Source organism: Mixophyes fleayi, chromosome 6 (genome assembly GCF_038048845.1).
Source record: "Mixophyes fleayi isolate aMixFle1 chromosome 6, aMixFle1.hap1, whole genome shotgun sequence".
Lineage (NCBI taxonomy): Eukaryota > Metazoa > Chordata > Amphibia > Anura > Limnodynastidae > Mixophyes > Mixophyes fleayi.
Window position 1 is genome coordinate 194,894,706 of NC_134407.1, and position 16,825 is coordinate 194,911,530.

At 41.3% G+C, this 16,825-nt stretch overlaps 1 protein-coding gene across 1 annotated transcript in view; it reads left to right on the forward strand.

The window, feature by feature from the left end:
• FBF1 (Fas binding factor 1) overlaps positions 1 to 16,825 on the forward strand; it is a 67,256-nt gene that overhangs the window by 45,039 nt on the left and 5,392 nt on the right. Inside the window, exons 22-28 of the mRNA XM_075177807.1 lie at positions 733 to 851; positions 947 to 1,069; positions 3,358 to 3,543; positions 6,212 to 6,385; positions 6,830 to 7,003; positions 15,903 to 16,031; positions 16,237 to 16,291. Coding sequence (XP_075033908.1) covers positions 733 to 851; positions 947 to 1,069; positions 3,358 to 3,543; positions 6,212 to 6,385; positions 6,830 to 7,003; positions 15,903 to 16,031; positions 16,237 to 16,291 — 960 coding nt within the window. The remainder of the gene's footprint in view (positions 1 to 732; positions 852 to 946; positions 1,070 to 3,357; positions 3,544 to 6,211; positions 6,386 to 6,829; positions 7,004 to 15,902; positions 16,032 to 16,236; positions 16,292 to 16,825) is intronic.

Below are 16,825 nucleotides of genomic sequence, written 5' to 3' on the forward strand. Positions count from 1 at the left end.
CACAGAGGCACCGAATTGGGCAGCCCTGGCCTGTCTGTGTAGTGGGAGGAGTGATCAACCTGGTGTGGCCCTTCTCCCTTCTGTGGCTATGGAAGGAGCCACCGGACGTTACTGTACCATGGTCCGAACTTTCTCTTGGCGGTCCTGCATGTGCAGATAATGGTCATCACCCAACTAGATTTTCCTGCTTACGCAATGATTCTCTGAATCTATAATCTATAAGTGTTGGAGCCATACAGTGTGGGGGCAGCACGGTGGCTTAGTGGTTGGCACTTCTGCCTCACAGCGCTGGGGTCATGAGTTCAATTCCCGACCATAGACTTATATGTGTGGAGTTTGTATGTTCTCCCCGTGTTTGCGTGGGTTTCCTCCGGGTGCTCCAGTTTCCTCCCACACGCCAAAAACATACTGGTAGGTTAATTGGCTGCTATAAAAAAAAATTGACCCTAGTCTCTCTCTCTCTCTTTCTCTGTATGTGTGTATATATATTAGGGAATTTAGACTGTAAGCTGCAATGGGGCAGGGACTGATGTGAGTGAGTTCTCTGTACAGCGCTGCGGAATCAGTGACGCTATATAAATAAATGGTGATCATGATGATGATACATGTGCCAATATCACTATCTGTGTGTGTGGCCAGCATTACCCTTTTGATAAACAGTGCCTTGCAAGCATTTAAGATAAGTAACAGGTTTGCCATTTCAAATTTAATTTGATCTGGTTCCTCTTTCAGCACTGCAGGAACGCTTGGCGCAGCAGCAGAAAGATATGGAGGAGGAACGGAACAACCTGCGCATGATCATAACTAACATGGAGACTCGGTCAAACGAACAGGGCCGTCTGCTGGGACAGGTGCTTATGGCATTTCAACTGCTGAACACTGCTAGCTTTGTTATTCAGTGGTTTGGAAATGTATAGTTTTGGTCAACTCCTCTTCTTGGTGGCAGGAACGGTGGAAGGTCTCTGCGGAACAGGCAAAAGTGGAGTCGCTACAACACCCCCTCGAAGAGCAAAGACGAATCATGACCCAGCAAATGGCCATGGGGAGAGAGGAGCTGGATCGGGCAAAGGTCAGAAACAATTTTTGCAATCTAGATGACCTGACTAACAGCAAATTGCTATATATTTGTGATTAGCACGGTGGCTCAGTGGTTAGCACTTCTGCCTCTCAGCACTGGGGTAATGAGTTCAATTCCCAACCATGGCCTTATCTGTGAGGAGTTTGTATGTTCTCCCCGTGTTTGCGTGGGTTTCCTCCGGGTGCTCCGGTTTCGTCCCACACTCCAAAAAGCATACTGGTAGGTTAATTGACTGTTAATAATTGACCCTAGTCTCTGTGTGTGTATGTTAGGGAATTTAGACTGTAAGCTCCAATGGGGCAGGGACTGATGTGAGTTCTCTGTACAGCGCTGCAGAATTAGTGGCGCTATATAAATTAATGGTGATGATGATTATCTCAGTAGAAACCAATGTTTTTAGTTTACTTCACATTTTACCTTAGGTACGCTTAGCTAGTCCTCTTTTGAAACAATATTATGTGTCATTTGTACACAGCTAATGGATTGGGCAGAGCTCTTAGTTCCATTAGGTTTGAGAACGTGGAGGGACAGCTGAGTTGTCTTGATGGATGCGTGCTGTACCTCTCAAATCAGCAATTCTAATGAATGTTCTCTGCAGCAGTCTTCAAATGACCACACACTCCAAGTTTACTGTCAAGGTTAAGTAGGTAACAGATCCATCTTCCTGCCCAATAAATCGCAGTGTTACCTAGTTAACGATCACTCCATAGTACCGTCAATGATTTGGAATATTTAGTGTGTTTCCATTGACCTTGTTTTGCAGTAGATTCCATACAACCGGTAAAGCACATTATGTTTCTATTATGCACAAACAGACTGGTTATATTCAAGGTGATTTACAGCCTATATCCCTTCTCCATAGTCTGTTTCCATATCTTCCGCCAGATATGTATACATACTGTAACCTATACATCTGCTGGCAGGCAGCAACATAATGAGTGTAACTATAACACATTTCTCTGTAGCTGTCACCAAGTAACCTTTAGAGGCTATTACTGTTTTATTACTTATAAATGTGGAATGTGTCTGTACACTGGAGTGGGGGTAAATGCATTTTATAGAGGATCAGGTATGTCTTGGTGAAGTCTGCAGCTCATTAAAGTCAATTCAAGAAATGTCTATCATTTCATGACTGTTTCTTTTTTACCCTAGGGAATAAAGCTGCCACGTTTTGTATTTCTTAACACCTGTATTATTAATTGTATAACTTTTCAGTTATCTTAAAGCAATACCATGTGGAGTACTTTTGTTTTGTTGTAAGAACAAAATATATTTAATTTCCATATGAATTTTATGGGCACAAGTATAAATTAAATGTTGGCATGTCTATGATATTTATTCTACAGTCCTATGCGACACCAGGTTCCAGAAATCGTTCCTAAAATTTCTCTAAACTGAGAAACATTTTATCCTGAGAGGTTCATGGGACTTGGGAGTCCAACGATCAGTAGTTTTGTCATAAGCAAATCACAGGGCAACAAACACTGACACGGAAACAGTGACAGCAGTTGATAATTCACCTACTCTTGATATTATTAAAAATACTATATCAAGTATTTAATTCTTCTTTTTTATTCGTATTCTTATTATTATTATTATCTTTAATTTATAAGGCGCCACAACAGCGCCGTACATGACACAACATGATACAGAAAGAACAAAACAAGAATAAAAATATATACACAGACACAGGTAACATGGTAATGCAAATCAGATTATTTCTGGGACAATGAGTGAAAGTGATGGTAGAAATCAGCGAGAAGAAGGCCGAAGCTTAAGAAAATAGGGCTAGGGAAGCAGGCCAAGAGGTACAGAGGGTGATGGAATAGTAGAAGGAGCACACAAGGAAAGAGGACCCTGCTCCTGAGAGTTTACATCCTAAAAGAAAGGGGGAGACACAAATAGGGTGGTACAAACTGGGGGAGAGAGCCGGGACAAGGGAGTTAGGAGGAGGACTGATAGACTTTAATAAAGAAATGAGTCTTAAGGGCACGCTTGAAGCCTTTGAGAGTAGATGATAACCTGATGGAACGTGGAAGATCATTCCACAGTGGAGGAGGAGGGGGTATATACGGTGGTATGCCATACCACCACTTCTCCTTCATTGTAAAACTATAAAATATCTGCTATTATCACCAAGAAATGTATTATTCAAAAGCTTATCGTATATTGGGTATACAGTGTAAATACATTGTGTTTTATATAAAATAAATAATTGAATTTTATAACCTTTGTGATATCATGTAGTCTGACTTTTCTCCATCCCATTTTATGGACAGAGCTTTCTCCTGGAGGAACAGCAGTCGTTCATGAAACACTGCGCAGAGGAACGCAGGAAACTTGCTGCCGAGTGGTCCGAGTTTCACACCCAGCAGAAACTGAGCAAGGAGCCAGTAGAGAAAGACATCAGCAGAGCAATAATGGTGGAGACCCAGAGAGAAGGAGCCATTACTAGCCTGGCTAAGGTCTATTAAAGTAATTTTATTGTTTTCAAATAAGCATTGCCCAATCAATTGTATGTGTTTCCAAAGCACAAAGTTATTTATTTTAGCAGATGTAAATAGCCAACAATTCAATACATTATTATATTGTAATAAAGTACAGTACAGCCAATACCAAAAGTTACATACATATATACCACGCTCTTATCGCATTGCGCTCGCTGCGCAACCACGGGACCCAATGGACAGTATATCTGCTTACAATACTGTGTCGGAAGTGACTGAGGCTGGTGGGGGATGCAGCTATTATATATACAGTCAGTGTTTCATTGTGGACAATAGAGATGACGTAGCTTGCTTCTATAGGTCCAGACGTTGGGTGGGTTTAGGGTAAACAGATCATAGGCTGATTCAATCTAAGGAATCCAAAGGTGGGGGTCGTCTCTCCAGGGGGTCTGCTCCTTTCATAGCCAGCATCATACAAAGGATTATTCCCTAATATCAATAACTAAAGTATGCAATGTGCGATCTCCTCGCCGACTGCACCGGACAGCTGCTGATGATTAGGGGATCAATATGATATCAGGCATGACACCTTTCCTATAACCTAAACCTTTAATAACACTAAAATGTACATATAGTCATACTATATATATATATATATATATATATATATATATATATATATATATATATAGACTAATAATAAACAAAATATTATCTGCTCATAAATTACAGTGTAACGAAACCAATATGAATATGAATTATATATATAACTAAATGTTGTAATGCGAGTGTGTGTGTGCGTATTTTACCGTGCGATAGCATCACGCCACGTGTTACGTGGCGTACGCTTCGCAATCGCACGGCAAACCAATATTAAACCAATATACTTTCGTTCATCCAATTATACGACTTCTACAGGTCCGTGAATAGCACTATCATTTCCCTGTAGTCTCCTAGGTCTTCTTTGTCCATGTCACTGAACTCAGAACAAGCTCTGTGTTTAAATTAGTACCAATGTTCAATATTTAGCATAATACAACCTGTGAAGCCAATGGATCCCAAAAAATTAATTTATTCATCCAACTGAGGGACACTGAGGCCACAAGGATATAGAGGCTCCACCTAGGACAACGGTACTTTAAAAATCTACTCATTGCTTTTCCTCCTTCATCCTCTATATCCCTCTATTTTATTAATCAACTCCCCCAGGACAGAACCTGCCTGTCAGCTCCGCCTTTTTTTTCCTCAATCTTTGAGGAATCATATCAGCCGCTCTGTAGCCTCTTACCCGCTGCCCATCGGTCCAACCTCCCTGATAGACTTGTCTGCCCGAACTTTTCCTGCAGAAACTGACTCCTCTTCTACAACAGCCACGTGCACATCAGAAAAGCAGTGTTTTGCATGTCTTCTCTGCTCCTTGTTAGTCAAGTCTGTGATATATTTTTGAAGTTCAAGCTGCAATTCTCCGCCAATAGTATGCTTCACGGCAACTGAGACCCTTTGCATTCCTGAGTACTCTTGAGCATTATGACAAGTTCCCAAGAGGCCATGTCTAAGTGAAGGGGCCCAAACCCTCCAACTTGGTGGTGCATAGGTACATCTGTGTTAAGTGTCAACAAAATTACCCACAAGGCAGCCAGAGCTATACTGCACTCGGAGAAAGTCAAAACCAGAGATGAGGGAAACAGAGGTCGAAGGTATAAATAGACCACTTCACCAGAGTCACACAAGTCTCCTTCAATGGCTGATTTGGTGGACTTTCTGTTTAAGGAAGTGCCTTCTGTCAAATATTCAGTACCCTAAAGATCAGACCAAGCCACCACAATCCCTTTTTAAGAAAAGAAGACAATGACAGGCCTTCGTCCTTCTGGACTTCCGCTTTAATCAGCTGGTTTTGGAATAGACTAACCCAGAGAAGTCTTTCTGCACCTCGTCTTGTTTTGGTGCTCTCTATCCCTTTGCCCAAGGAGACCCACCGTTGTGGGAGACTTAGCCCATAATAAACTATCTGGTATCTCTCCTCTTCATAGACTTCTCGGATAAGAGGTTGGAGGGTCGTCTTTAAAAAAAATAATAATAATTTGTCAAGCAAAAAGTAAACTAACTAGGAACAGGATGGACATGTGGGGTTTATAAGAAGAAAAGGCTTTTCTTCTAGTGCTCCGCCTCCTAGAGGGCGGAGCTTTCTCATCATCTGTGTCCCCCCTTACAAGCATCTAAGTAAATAATTTAACAGTAATTCTAAAGAAAATCCCCTTTCTATGAGCCCTTCATTTTCATTTAAGCTCTGTTCTGTAAATGTCACCTATATTAGATGGAGATCTTAATGAATTTTCTGTTGCAGAGGCGGAATTTTCAAGCTGGGCACATACACTGATACCAGCAGATAATATTCCTATATTGAACCGGGATATGTCGACATGATATCTTTTTAAAATACATTGCTTAAAATGAAGCGCCGTTATACTTATTTACTAAGAATAACAAATTATTTGGAGTTATATAGGAAGAATAACTGTCTTCAGTTATAGGTGAAGAGCCTTCCACAATACCAACTGTAAACACTTATTGTTTGATTATAATATTATCATGCCGCATTTGCTGGCACTGGGCAACAGCGTATGCCCTGCTTTACCAGGGTTAAAGTTTCCCCGTGTTTGATCCACAATGTGTTGCTCTTTTCCAGGAGCAGGCAGAGGTCAACCAGGCCAGTGAGCTCCGAAAAAAAGAGGAGCAGCTAGCTTTATCCAGGGAGGCGCTAGAGAAAGAGAGGCAAGATCTGCATCTAAAGAAGAAACGGGTCAACGCAACTGCCCTGCGTGTGCGGAAAAAGTTTGAGGAAGTAGAACGTTTGAGCAAGGTACATTGCTCCTCTATACACAGAGACAGTGGGGTTTCTTCACTCGCCAATATCCAGGCCGTATCTTTCAGCGAACTAATACTCCTATATTATGTATACAGTTGTACAGGTTTTATATATTTATTGTGTCTACAATATGTTTTTAATGTTATCAAAGTTAGCTCCATGTCGACATGATATCTTTTTAAAATACATTGCTTAAAATTAAGGGCCGTTATACTTAATTTATTTACTAAGAATAACAAATTATTTGGAGTTATATAGGGAGAATAACTGTCTTCAGTTATAGGTGAAGAGCCTTCCACAATACCAACTGTAAACACTTATTGTTTGATTATAATATTATCATGCCGCATTTGCTGGCACTGGGCAACAGCGTATGCCCTGCTTTACTAGAGTAAAAGTTTCCCCGTGTTTGATCCACAATGTGTTGCTCTTTTCCAGGAGCAGGCAGAGGTCAACCAGGCCAGTGAGCTCCGAAACAAAGAGGAGCAGCTAGCTTTATCCAGGAAAGCGCTAGAGAAAGAGAGGCAACATCTGCAACTAGAGAAGAAACAGGTCAGCGAAATTGTCCTGGATCTGCGGCAAAATTTTGAGGAAATACAACGTTTGAGCAAGGTACACTGCTCCTCCATACACAGAGACAGTGGGGTTTCTTCACTCGTCAATATCCAGGCCGTATCTTTCAGCGAACTAATACTCATATATTATGTATACAGTTGTACAGGTTTTATATATTTATTGTGTCTACAATATGTTTTTAATGTTATCAAAGCTAGCTCCATGTCGACATGATATTTTTTAAAATACATTGCTTAAAATGAAGCGCCGTTATACTTAATTTATTTACTAAGAATAACAAATTATTTAGAGTTATATAGGGAGAATAACTGTCTTCAGTTATAGGTGAAGAGCCTTCCACAATACCAACTGTAAACACTTATGATAATATTATAGATCAAACAATGCCACATTTGCTGGCACTGGGCAACAGCGTATGCCCTGCTTTACTAGAGTAAAAGTTTCCCCATGTTTGATCCACAATGTGTTGCTCTTTTCCAGGAGCAGGCAGAGGTCAAGGCAGAGGTCAAGGCAGAGGTCAAGGCCTAGGCCAGTGAGCTCCGAAACAGAGAGGAGCAGTTAGCTTTAACCAGGGAGCTGCTAGAGAAAGAGAGGCAAATTCTGCAACTAGAGAAGAAACAGGTCAGCAAATTGTCCTGGATCTGTGGCAAAAGTTTGAGGAAGTAGAACGTTTGACTGCTCCTCCATACACAGAGACAGTGGGGTTTCTTCACTCGCCAATATCCAGGCCGTATCTTTCATCGAACTAATGCTCCTATATTATGTATACAGTTGTACAGGTTTTATATATTTATTGTGTCTACGATATGTTTTTTTAACATTTTTATTTATGAGATTGACAACAAGAGTAAACACAATAAATACATTGAGCACAATAAACACACAAAGTGTTTACATACATAGAAATATATTGGTATATTTGCCGACAACCCCTATGTTCCAAAGACTAGAGTCAAAGATTTTTAGAATTGTTGGCTTTTTAAGGAACAGGTAAGTATATAAATGAGCACAAGGATGCAGGTCAGCACCCCTCCCTCCTCTTTAAAACCAGCTACTCAGGGGGCAAATGTTCAATCGGCGGATCCCCGACACACATACGTAGCTCATACCATTCTGTGTTATGAAAGCTTTTCCAAACTTGTGTACGTATAACTTGCGGTAAAAGATCTATTAGGCTTTCCCAGGTGTTAAAAAAATATTTGACTCTACTTTCTTTTTGTAAAGAGGTTTCTATCCAATCCATACGGAAGACATGGTAAAGTTTTTGTCGAAATAATGATAATGTAGGTGGTTCTTTCTGAGCCCAGACCTGCAGAACACTCTTCCTGCCTGCCGCCGAAATAGCAAGCAATAGTTTTCTACAGCCCTTGGTCACCTTGATTTCTGCTGACAAGATTCCGAATATTGCCCACTCCGGGGAGAGTGGGACATAGTTTATTAAATGGGCAAGTGAGTATCTCCAGATCTGGACCCAGAAACGCTTTATATGAGGGCAGTCCCACAAACAATGTATTAGATTTGCCTGATGTGTTCCACACTTTGGGCAATTATGATTATCTGCCATGCCTATTTGAAAACGTCTGAGATAAGCTCTATGAAAGATTTTTATAAACATTTCTGAATAAGTCATAGCTGGGATTAAACGCAACTGTTTTGACAAGGCTTTCAGAAGAAAGTCTGGGGTCATAGAAGGGAATCGTTCCTGCCATTTGGCGATACATGTCTTAGAATTATTAAAATCAAACCGATGACGTAGAATAGAATAGTGTTGTGAAATAGCTTGGTGTAACAGGACCGGCTTAGACAAAATTGGGTCTAGTGGATTATCCCAGTCTGACGGAGAGAACTTGTTTAAGACAGTTTTAATATAATGTTGACATTGAAAATAGGCCAAATTATGAGCACGAATGGGGGGGAAAGAAGAAGAGGCTTGATCATGAGTCATGGGTTTACGTAACACCTTGTCAATTAGTGGGCGAATTGTTGAAATTCCCACTTTTTCCCACAATGTAAAAGGATAGGAAGCCATGCAGTCTTGAAATTCAGGGTTACGTAGTAATGGGAGATGTAACGAAGCATGTGGGTTTAATTTGAATTGCCTACAAAGCTGATGCCAAAGCTTGTAGGTAGTAAAAAGAATTGGGTTATCACTAACCAGGTCCGGAGTTCCTGTTTATGCATGCGAATAAATGCACGGAGGTCTATACCTGGGAGGAAGTTTTGATCAAGTGTGGTATAGGTATATGTAAATGTGTTATGAATCCAATCTCTTAAGTGCCTCAATTGAGCCGCCTGGTTGTACTGAGCCACATTTGGTAGATTAAAGCCTCCCCTCTCCCTTGATTGTTGCAATTTTATGAGTCCGATTTGGGCTTTTTTCGAGTTCCAAATAAATTTACGAAAAATCCAGTTTTTGATGCATCTGAATTTGTTAAAAGTAAGGGGAGTATTTGCAAAGGGTATAGCAGTCTCGGAAAGGTAATCATTTTTATCAGATTGATCCGGCCTCCCATAGACAGATTTAATCTACCCCACCCATTTATTTCTCGTTCAGTTTCCAGAATTGTCTTATTGATATTTGAGCGATATAGTAGGTGGATATTTTTCGGGGGACAGATGCCTAAATATGTCATAGAGGACTTTATCCAAGTAATAGGGATATCGTGTGCCCATATTGGTTTAGTAACTTCCTTTGATAAATACATGGCTGATGATTTTTTAAAATTAACCCTAAAACCAGAGACCCGACCAAACTCGGCAATACGAGCCATCAGTGGACGAAGAGAATGTTTTGGGTTAGAAATGTAGACCAATACATCATCAGCAAAGGCTGATAGTTTTATCTCCTGAGTACCAATTTTAATACCCTCAAGGAGATTCCAACTCTGCAAGACTCTGAGCATGGGATCTAGGACTAAGTTAAAAAGTAGAGGAGAAAGAGGACACCCCTGGCGTGTTCCCCGGGACATTGTTAGAGCTGGGCTTTTGAGACCATTAATCAGCAGTGATGTGTTGGGGGAAGTATAAAAGAAGGCTATTAAGGCCTTAAAGTCACTATCAAAACACTTTAGTGAGAGAATCTCATGGAGGTATGGCCAAGACACAGTGTCAAATGCTTTCTGCGCATCGAGACTTACTAGCATGTTTGTGGAAGAGGTTGTTGTGGAAGCTATTATAGCCGAGATTGCCGAGCGCACCCCCTTAACCGAATGACGACCATTGACAAATCCTAATTGGTGAGAAGTTAACAAATGGGGGAGTATACTTTGAAGTCTGTTGGCCAATATTTTTGCCAGTAGTTTATAGTCTATATTAAGGAGAGTAATTGGACAATAAGAGCCTTCTTCCTGAGGATCTTTCCCAGGTTTGGGTATGAGGATTGTGTGAGCACTATTAAAGGAAGGATAAGACGGACGCTCCCTGTGAAGTTCACAAAAAAAAGTTCAGTCAAAATTGGCTGAATTTCTCCACGCACAGATTTATAATATTCGGCTATAAGGCCATCTGGACCAGGGGCTTTGTGTAATTTCAATCCTTTAATTGCTAAATCTACCTCCTGAGATGTAATATCTCCTGCAAGGATCTCCCTATGATCAGATGTTAATGAGGGGAGTTTTGCTTCTCCTAGTAATCTAGACATCAATTGTTGATCTGGCGGGGTACCTGAATACAGGGTTGAATAATATTTATGAAATTTCATCAGAATCTCTTCTGAAGTAGTGAGTAAACCCTAAGGGGAGTTTGTTTTAATTGCCACTATATGTCCTCTACGTTTATTGGTTTTAGTCATATTTTCTAGTAGCTTACCAGTCTTGTTACCCCATCTAAAGTATTTGTTTTTTGTATAATCAATTTGTTGTTTAGCCTGGCATGTTAAAAAGCTTTCCAATAATTGTCGCGCTTCTCTATGTGTCGCTAGGGATGCATCTGTTTTAAGTAAAATATGGCGGTTGTAAGAGTCCGCCGAGGCCTTGTGTAAAGCTTCGTAAGTTCCTTTTGACTTTTTACGGTGATTCGAGACATATGCAATTATTCTTCCGCTTTTGAAGCCTCCCAAAAGAGAATAGGATTTTCCCAGTGATCTATATTATCGTCCAAATATTCTGCCCATGCAGGTACAATGGAAATCTCCAAATACGAGTTTTCTGACCCGAACAGGGTAGTTGAATAACAATTGAGACTATCGCATGATCCGAAATGACTATATCGTCAATGCCACTCATCTGACTAGAGGCATCAATTGGTCTTCCGCAAGTATGTAGTCAATTCTGGAAAAAGAGCCATGTACACTAGAATAATATGAATATGAAGGGTCAGACGGATGATGTAGGCGCCATGGGTCCACCACGCCACATTCCACCGTCAATCCCGAAAAATTACTGGAGTCAGGAGTTCTAATCAAATTTGTTTTCCCTGATCTATCTAACTTTGGATTTGCTACCGAGTTAAAGTCTCCTGCTATAATGAGATTAGGTGTGTCCTTTTGCATTAACATTTGCTTAATGGAGCGGAAAAAATCCTGTTGAGCCGAATTTGGAGCATAAATATTTAATAGTGTAAATTTTGTATCGTTAATTTGGATGTAAACTAGCAAATATCTACCATTTGGATCAATTATCGTTTCCTGAATGGTGTATTGAAGGTGTCTTGCCAATATGATAGCAACACCTCTAGATTTTGAGGTATGTGGGGCAGTAATCACCTATCCATCCTGTTCGTAAGGCAAGGCCTTCTGAATCCTTCCAGTGCGTCTCCTGTAAGAATGCTATATCTGTGTGTAATCGTTTAAGATGTGCTATTACTTTCTTACGTTTAATTGGGGTATTGAGGCCTCCCACATTCCATGATAACATATTTAGCGATTGTGGGGGCAAAGGGGAAGGGGGTTTAGGACCTAAAGACTGCATGACTTAACCTACCCCTCGTGGGGGATTAGAATGAAGGGTGCTGACCATGCGTCCCCGTAAACAGTGCGCAACACTTTGGATAACAATTAACATTGTGCTTAAGTAGTGTGAATCAAAAACAGTAAATTTGTACAATCTCAATACATTTTCAAACATTTTCCTAACCACATCTAAACATAATTGACCTCTGGAGAAGTTACCAGAGATCAAAATAAACTTTTTCAAACGAGTTATTGTAATCTTAAACCACAGGGAGAGTTCTCCTCTATCTAATTATATTTTATATCATTGAGTAAACATCACGTTAGTAAATTTCTTAAACCACCTTTTATATTATGCACTTGTAATCAAATTTGAAACCTTTATGACGAGCTATTTCCTCAAGGTGGTGTGCGGGTTAACGAGCGGGCATGACCCGTATTGCCAGAGGGCGAGGCGCAGGCGCGGGCTGGGAGACTTCAGGCGGGGGGCACACAGGCGGCCGCATCTCATTACACGGGATGCGGCATCGCGTGTCATGTGATGCGGCCGCCTGTGCGCTGACGCGGCCGCATCTCATGTCATCAGCTGCGGCCGCAGGTAAAAATCCGGAGAAATTGCATCGGGGGCGGCCCCCCTGCCCCCTGGCCCAGCCCGCCCTTGGCGAGGTGTTCATTTCGAAATGGTGTTTGGCCACAGACGGGTCCTCAAAGAATACAGGACGGCTGTTTTCTGATACCCTTAATTTTGCCAGGTAAAGGAGCGCAAAGCGCTTGTTATTATCCTCTAAGAATTTACAAATCGAAGTGGATTCCTTGCGCTTTTGTGTGAGCATGAACGACTAGTCCTGAAAGATTAAGATTTTATCACTGTCTATGACCAGTTCTTTCTTACGTCTATGAGCTATTACAATTTTTTCTTTTTCTGTATAGTCTAGGAATCTGGCTATTACAGGTCGAGGACGACCACTCTGGCCCTCTCTCATTTGGCCCAGACGATGTGCCCTTTCAGTATGCGGGGAATCGATCTCGTCCTGAAGGCCAAGGCCCGTGACAACATCCTGACTCAAGAACGAAATTAACTCGGGGCCCTTGGTAGTTTCTGGGATGCCAATAAAGCGCAGATTATTTCTTCTGTTACGATTCTCGTCTAATTTATCTTGGAATTGAGACATTTTGTTGAATTATTTTGTAGTTGTAAATTTGTGTCTTCAACATCACTCGTGCGCTGTTCCAGAGTTTCATTTCTGGCTGTATTTTCTGAAATCTTCAGAACAGCAGCATCAAGAGAGGCCTGAAGCGATTCAAATTTTTTATCAATAATTGGGAGTAAGATATTTAAAATTATCTGGGCCGTTTCAGACCCCGGCTCCCCAGTTGGAATTTGTGAGGGTAGCTGGTCACCTTCCCCCAAACCCCCTGACGAGAGGGGCGAGGAAGAAGGGGAGGCCACCCTATCAGCTATTGATTTGCCTCGACCTGGTCTTGTTTGATCAGGTTTTGTGTTCGCACGTTTTGACGTGGATTTGTTACAGTATTTTTCCATATCCAGAGCGTAACCAATATTCTGGGGAGTTTTTTGTTTTTTTTGTTGGTTTTTTTTTATATATAAGTTTTGACTATACAGATATTGGGTCCTAGGTCAAGTCAAGCTCTTAGAGCAAAGAAAGAAAAGAGAATGTGATGACTACATTTCTATTGGGAACTCTCTTTGGACCATGAACTACATTTTATCACTAGTTCTAAACCTTCCCTGGGTTGTCACCTCTAAGATTAAAGTTTACATTTACTTCTCTCCCTGAGAGACCACACTTGTATTGCTTTGTTTTAGTTAGTAAGTCACTTTGTGTAGTTGAGTTATCTCGTATAGATCAAAGGTAAATTGTGTGACCTTTTGGTTCTACTAATTATTTCAGTAGCCACAAAACTAGCCGAGTGACTTTTTGGATTTCTGTGTGTATTTTAATACAGGGTTAACCTAAGAGACTCCAAAACATTGAATACCTTCCACCAACAAGTGGCAATAGAGTCACAGCGTTTGTATAGGACCACTTATTACAGATTTTTGCATGAGATGTTCAAAGGCATAAAACATTCACCATCACCAAGTGATAATAGGGTCACAAATATACAAGAAATTAGAACGAATTGGCTGAATATTCAATTTTAGGCACACAGTAGTGAGCAATCTCAAAGTTCTCTAACTGTTTCTCCCTATTATTTTGATTTTAGTATTTTTAAAAGTATTCAGGTAATTGTCACCACTAGGTGATAGCAGAAATTCTAATATGCATTGTGAATGACTAATTTGTCATATAAAGTCTGTTTTGTCCAAATCAGATGTGACACAGAGGGAGAATATAAAGATGTTTAGGGTCTCCAGCTCTTATCATACGTTCACCTCTCTCAAGATGCTTGTACACCAGGTAATGGCAAATCTCACGGGACTCAAGATGGATTATTCTCTGCTGGCTTAGACTCTCCTCTCCCTCCTCTCGTCTCCGCACCTATGCACTGCGGGGGACTGGGGGCGCCTCCAGTGATACCACCTCACCCGCGGCAGGACCTCTCGACCACTCCAACTCAGCTCTCCCTGAGGGGCCTCTGCACGGTCTCCACTGCCCGGTCGGGATCTTCCACGGCAGCCGCCGGGCGCTCGCGCGATCTCACTCTCCGGCCAGTCAGCGCCTCCCTCAGCTGGGCTCACCCTGGACAATCCGCTCCTCTCTCGATTCGGCTGCGGCCGATCACCGCCGTGATCTCACCGAGGACTCCCCTTTTTCAGCAGGAACTTCCAGTCAGGATTGCAGGTAGGTGTCGGCGCTTCTATTTTCGCGCCCTTTTTCGGCTGTCACTTTTTTTCTTTCGAGCGTTTTGTAAAGGAGGTTTAAACTCCCACTCCAACTCTGACTCAGTCCACTTTTGGAGATTTATGAAATTAATCACCGTCCAGGTGAAGTACGAATAGGCAGGACTGAGTGTTCTTCTTTTTGTCCTTATGAGATTATATCCGCCATGTGGCGGGAAGATTTGGCGTGGCTCTAATTCAGAGCCAGACTCTGGGGATATATAGTAAGTTGACTTCGTGCTGCTATGTGGGTCTCATCTAGACTCCTGGGCTTAGTATAAGCCAAGTTTTGTTGCTTTTGGCGTTTTCCAGTCCCCTGATGTCAACGGATAGTTGGAAGCTGCACGGAGCCCAAGTAAAAAGCAGCCATTCCAGATGCCCCGCCCACCGGAAGTCCTACAATATGTTTTTAATGTTATCAAAGCTAGCTCCGTTGGAGCAGGGAGTGTTGTGAATGATTACATATTATCTGCACAGCGCTGTGTAATATGATTGGCGCTATATAGACAAATGATAATAATAATTGTCTTCAAAATGTCGGTGACCTGTATGCAAATTAAGCACATACATACAGTGCCGAACAGCTGGCGGCACTTCTCAGACAATTGAATCCCCCCCTTCACTAAAGTCTGTCTCATGCCTGTATTAAATGAAGCTGTGGTATCTCTGACATCTTGTGGCTCCTCTATGTACTGCATGTAAACCTGTACTATGTCTCCCCTTCTAGCTTGTTCCATATAGTGGTGCAAGATTATCGCTACATCCCCCATAATGCAGTGCGGTAATGGCTTCCATTGAACTAGCCCCATGTGAATTTTCATTACCAGTTCAGAAAACGTGTTTGTACATCCACATACACAGGGTGACCGTGCCAGCAGAATCCTAGCATACAACATAAGGAGCCTGGGAAACAGCAGTCACATAATTGCACACAATGGGGTTTGTTGCATGTATGAAAATTAAGCACATACATACACCACTGCAAAGTACAAGAAAATGTGTGAACAAAATGTTAAATATATCATTGAAACAGACCAAAAAGCTGATGATTTACATTCTTTATAGAGGGGAAATGACTGCGTTATTAAAGTGTGTGTCAGATTTTGTTAAACAGACTCCTTTCATTACACTGTAGTGTGTCTGACCTCCTGTGGCTTACTCATGTACTGTAGTTACACCTGTATTATGTCTCCCCATCCTAGCTCGCCACACACTGTTATGAGGTGGAGGAAAAGGCCTTAACCGAGGCAAAGAGGGTGGAATCTGGACACCTGGACCTTCTTAAAAAAGAAGTGGAGTGGTTTAGTCGGGAGGCTGAACATATGCAGCAGGTGAGGGGTTGATATATAAGAAAGTGATCCGCACTGGGTAAAAAATGGTATTGGTATTGGTTAAAAAAAAAGTCACCCTTTTTGCGATAACTGTTCAGCAGAAAGGTTTTGGTATTTATATATTTAGTACGAATGTGTTTATTTTGTTTTATTTTTGTCTTATGTGACCTTGTGCTCATTGTTTACCTTTCTTATCCTCTCTCAGGAACTTATAAATCTAGCTCATCGGAGGAGGTCGTTAACCCAACTTTATCCTAATGGTGAGAACGCTGTTATACTAGAGGCAGATATTTTCTTGGAAAGTGCTTCTATCATTACAAAACTAGCTTTTACAGTCTCTTTATTCTTTGGTAAATATGGTATAGTATTAGCACTCAAAATTGTCCTATGATTGAATAATAAATGCAATGTAATTGGATGAGGATAGTGAGAGAGGAAGGGTAGTTTCGTTGAATGAACCAGGGATGTAAAAACAACAGATATTTAATACATTGTCAAATGCAAATAAAATCCAGAATGATATCCACAGTTGATACATATGGTTATCTAACACTGTAATTATACACTATCAATGAGAATGCCAAAAGGCCAAAATGGACAGATTGTCCAATTTGGAAGACCAGTGGAGGCTTCTAAAGGGAGCCCTAGTATAACGATGATAGTTCCTTAATAAAGTCCAAACCAGGTTGAGGAAACAAGGTCGGGGGCAATGTGGTCCAATTTAAACAGTCTTTGACCAACCTTATAAAGGTATTCAGCATTGCAGTGGGAGTCCAATGAATCCTGTAGCGTGA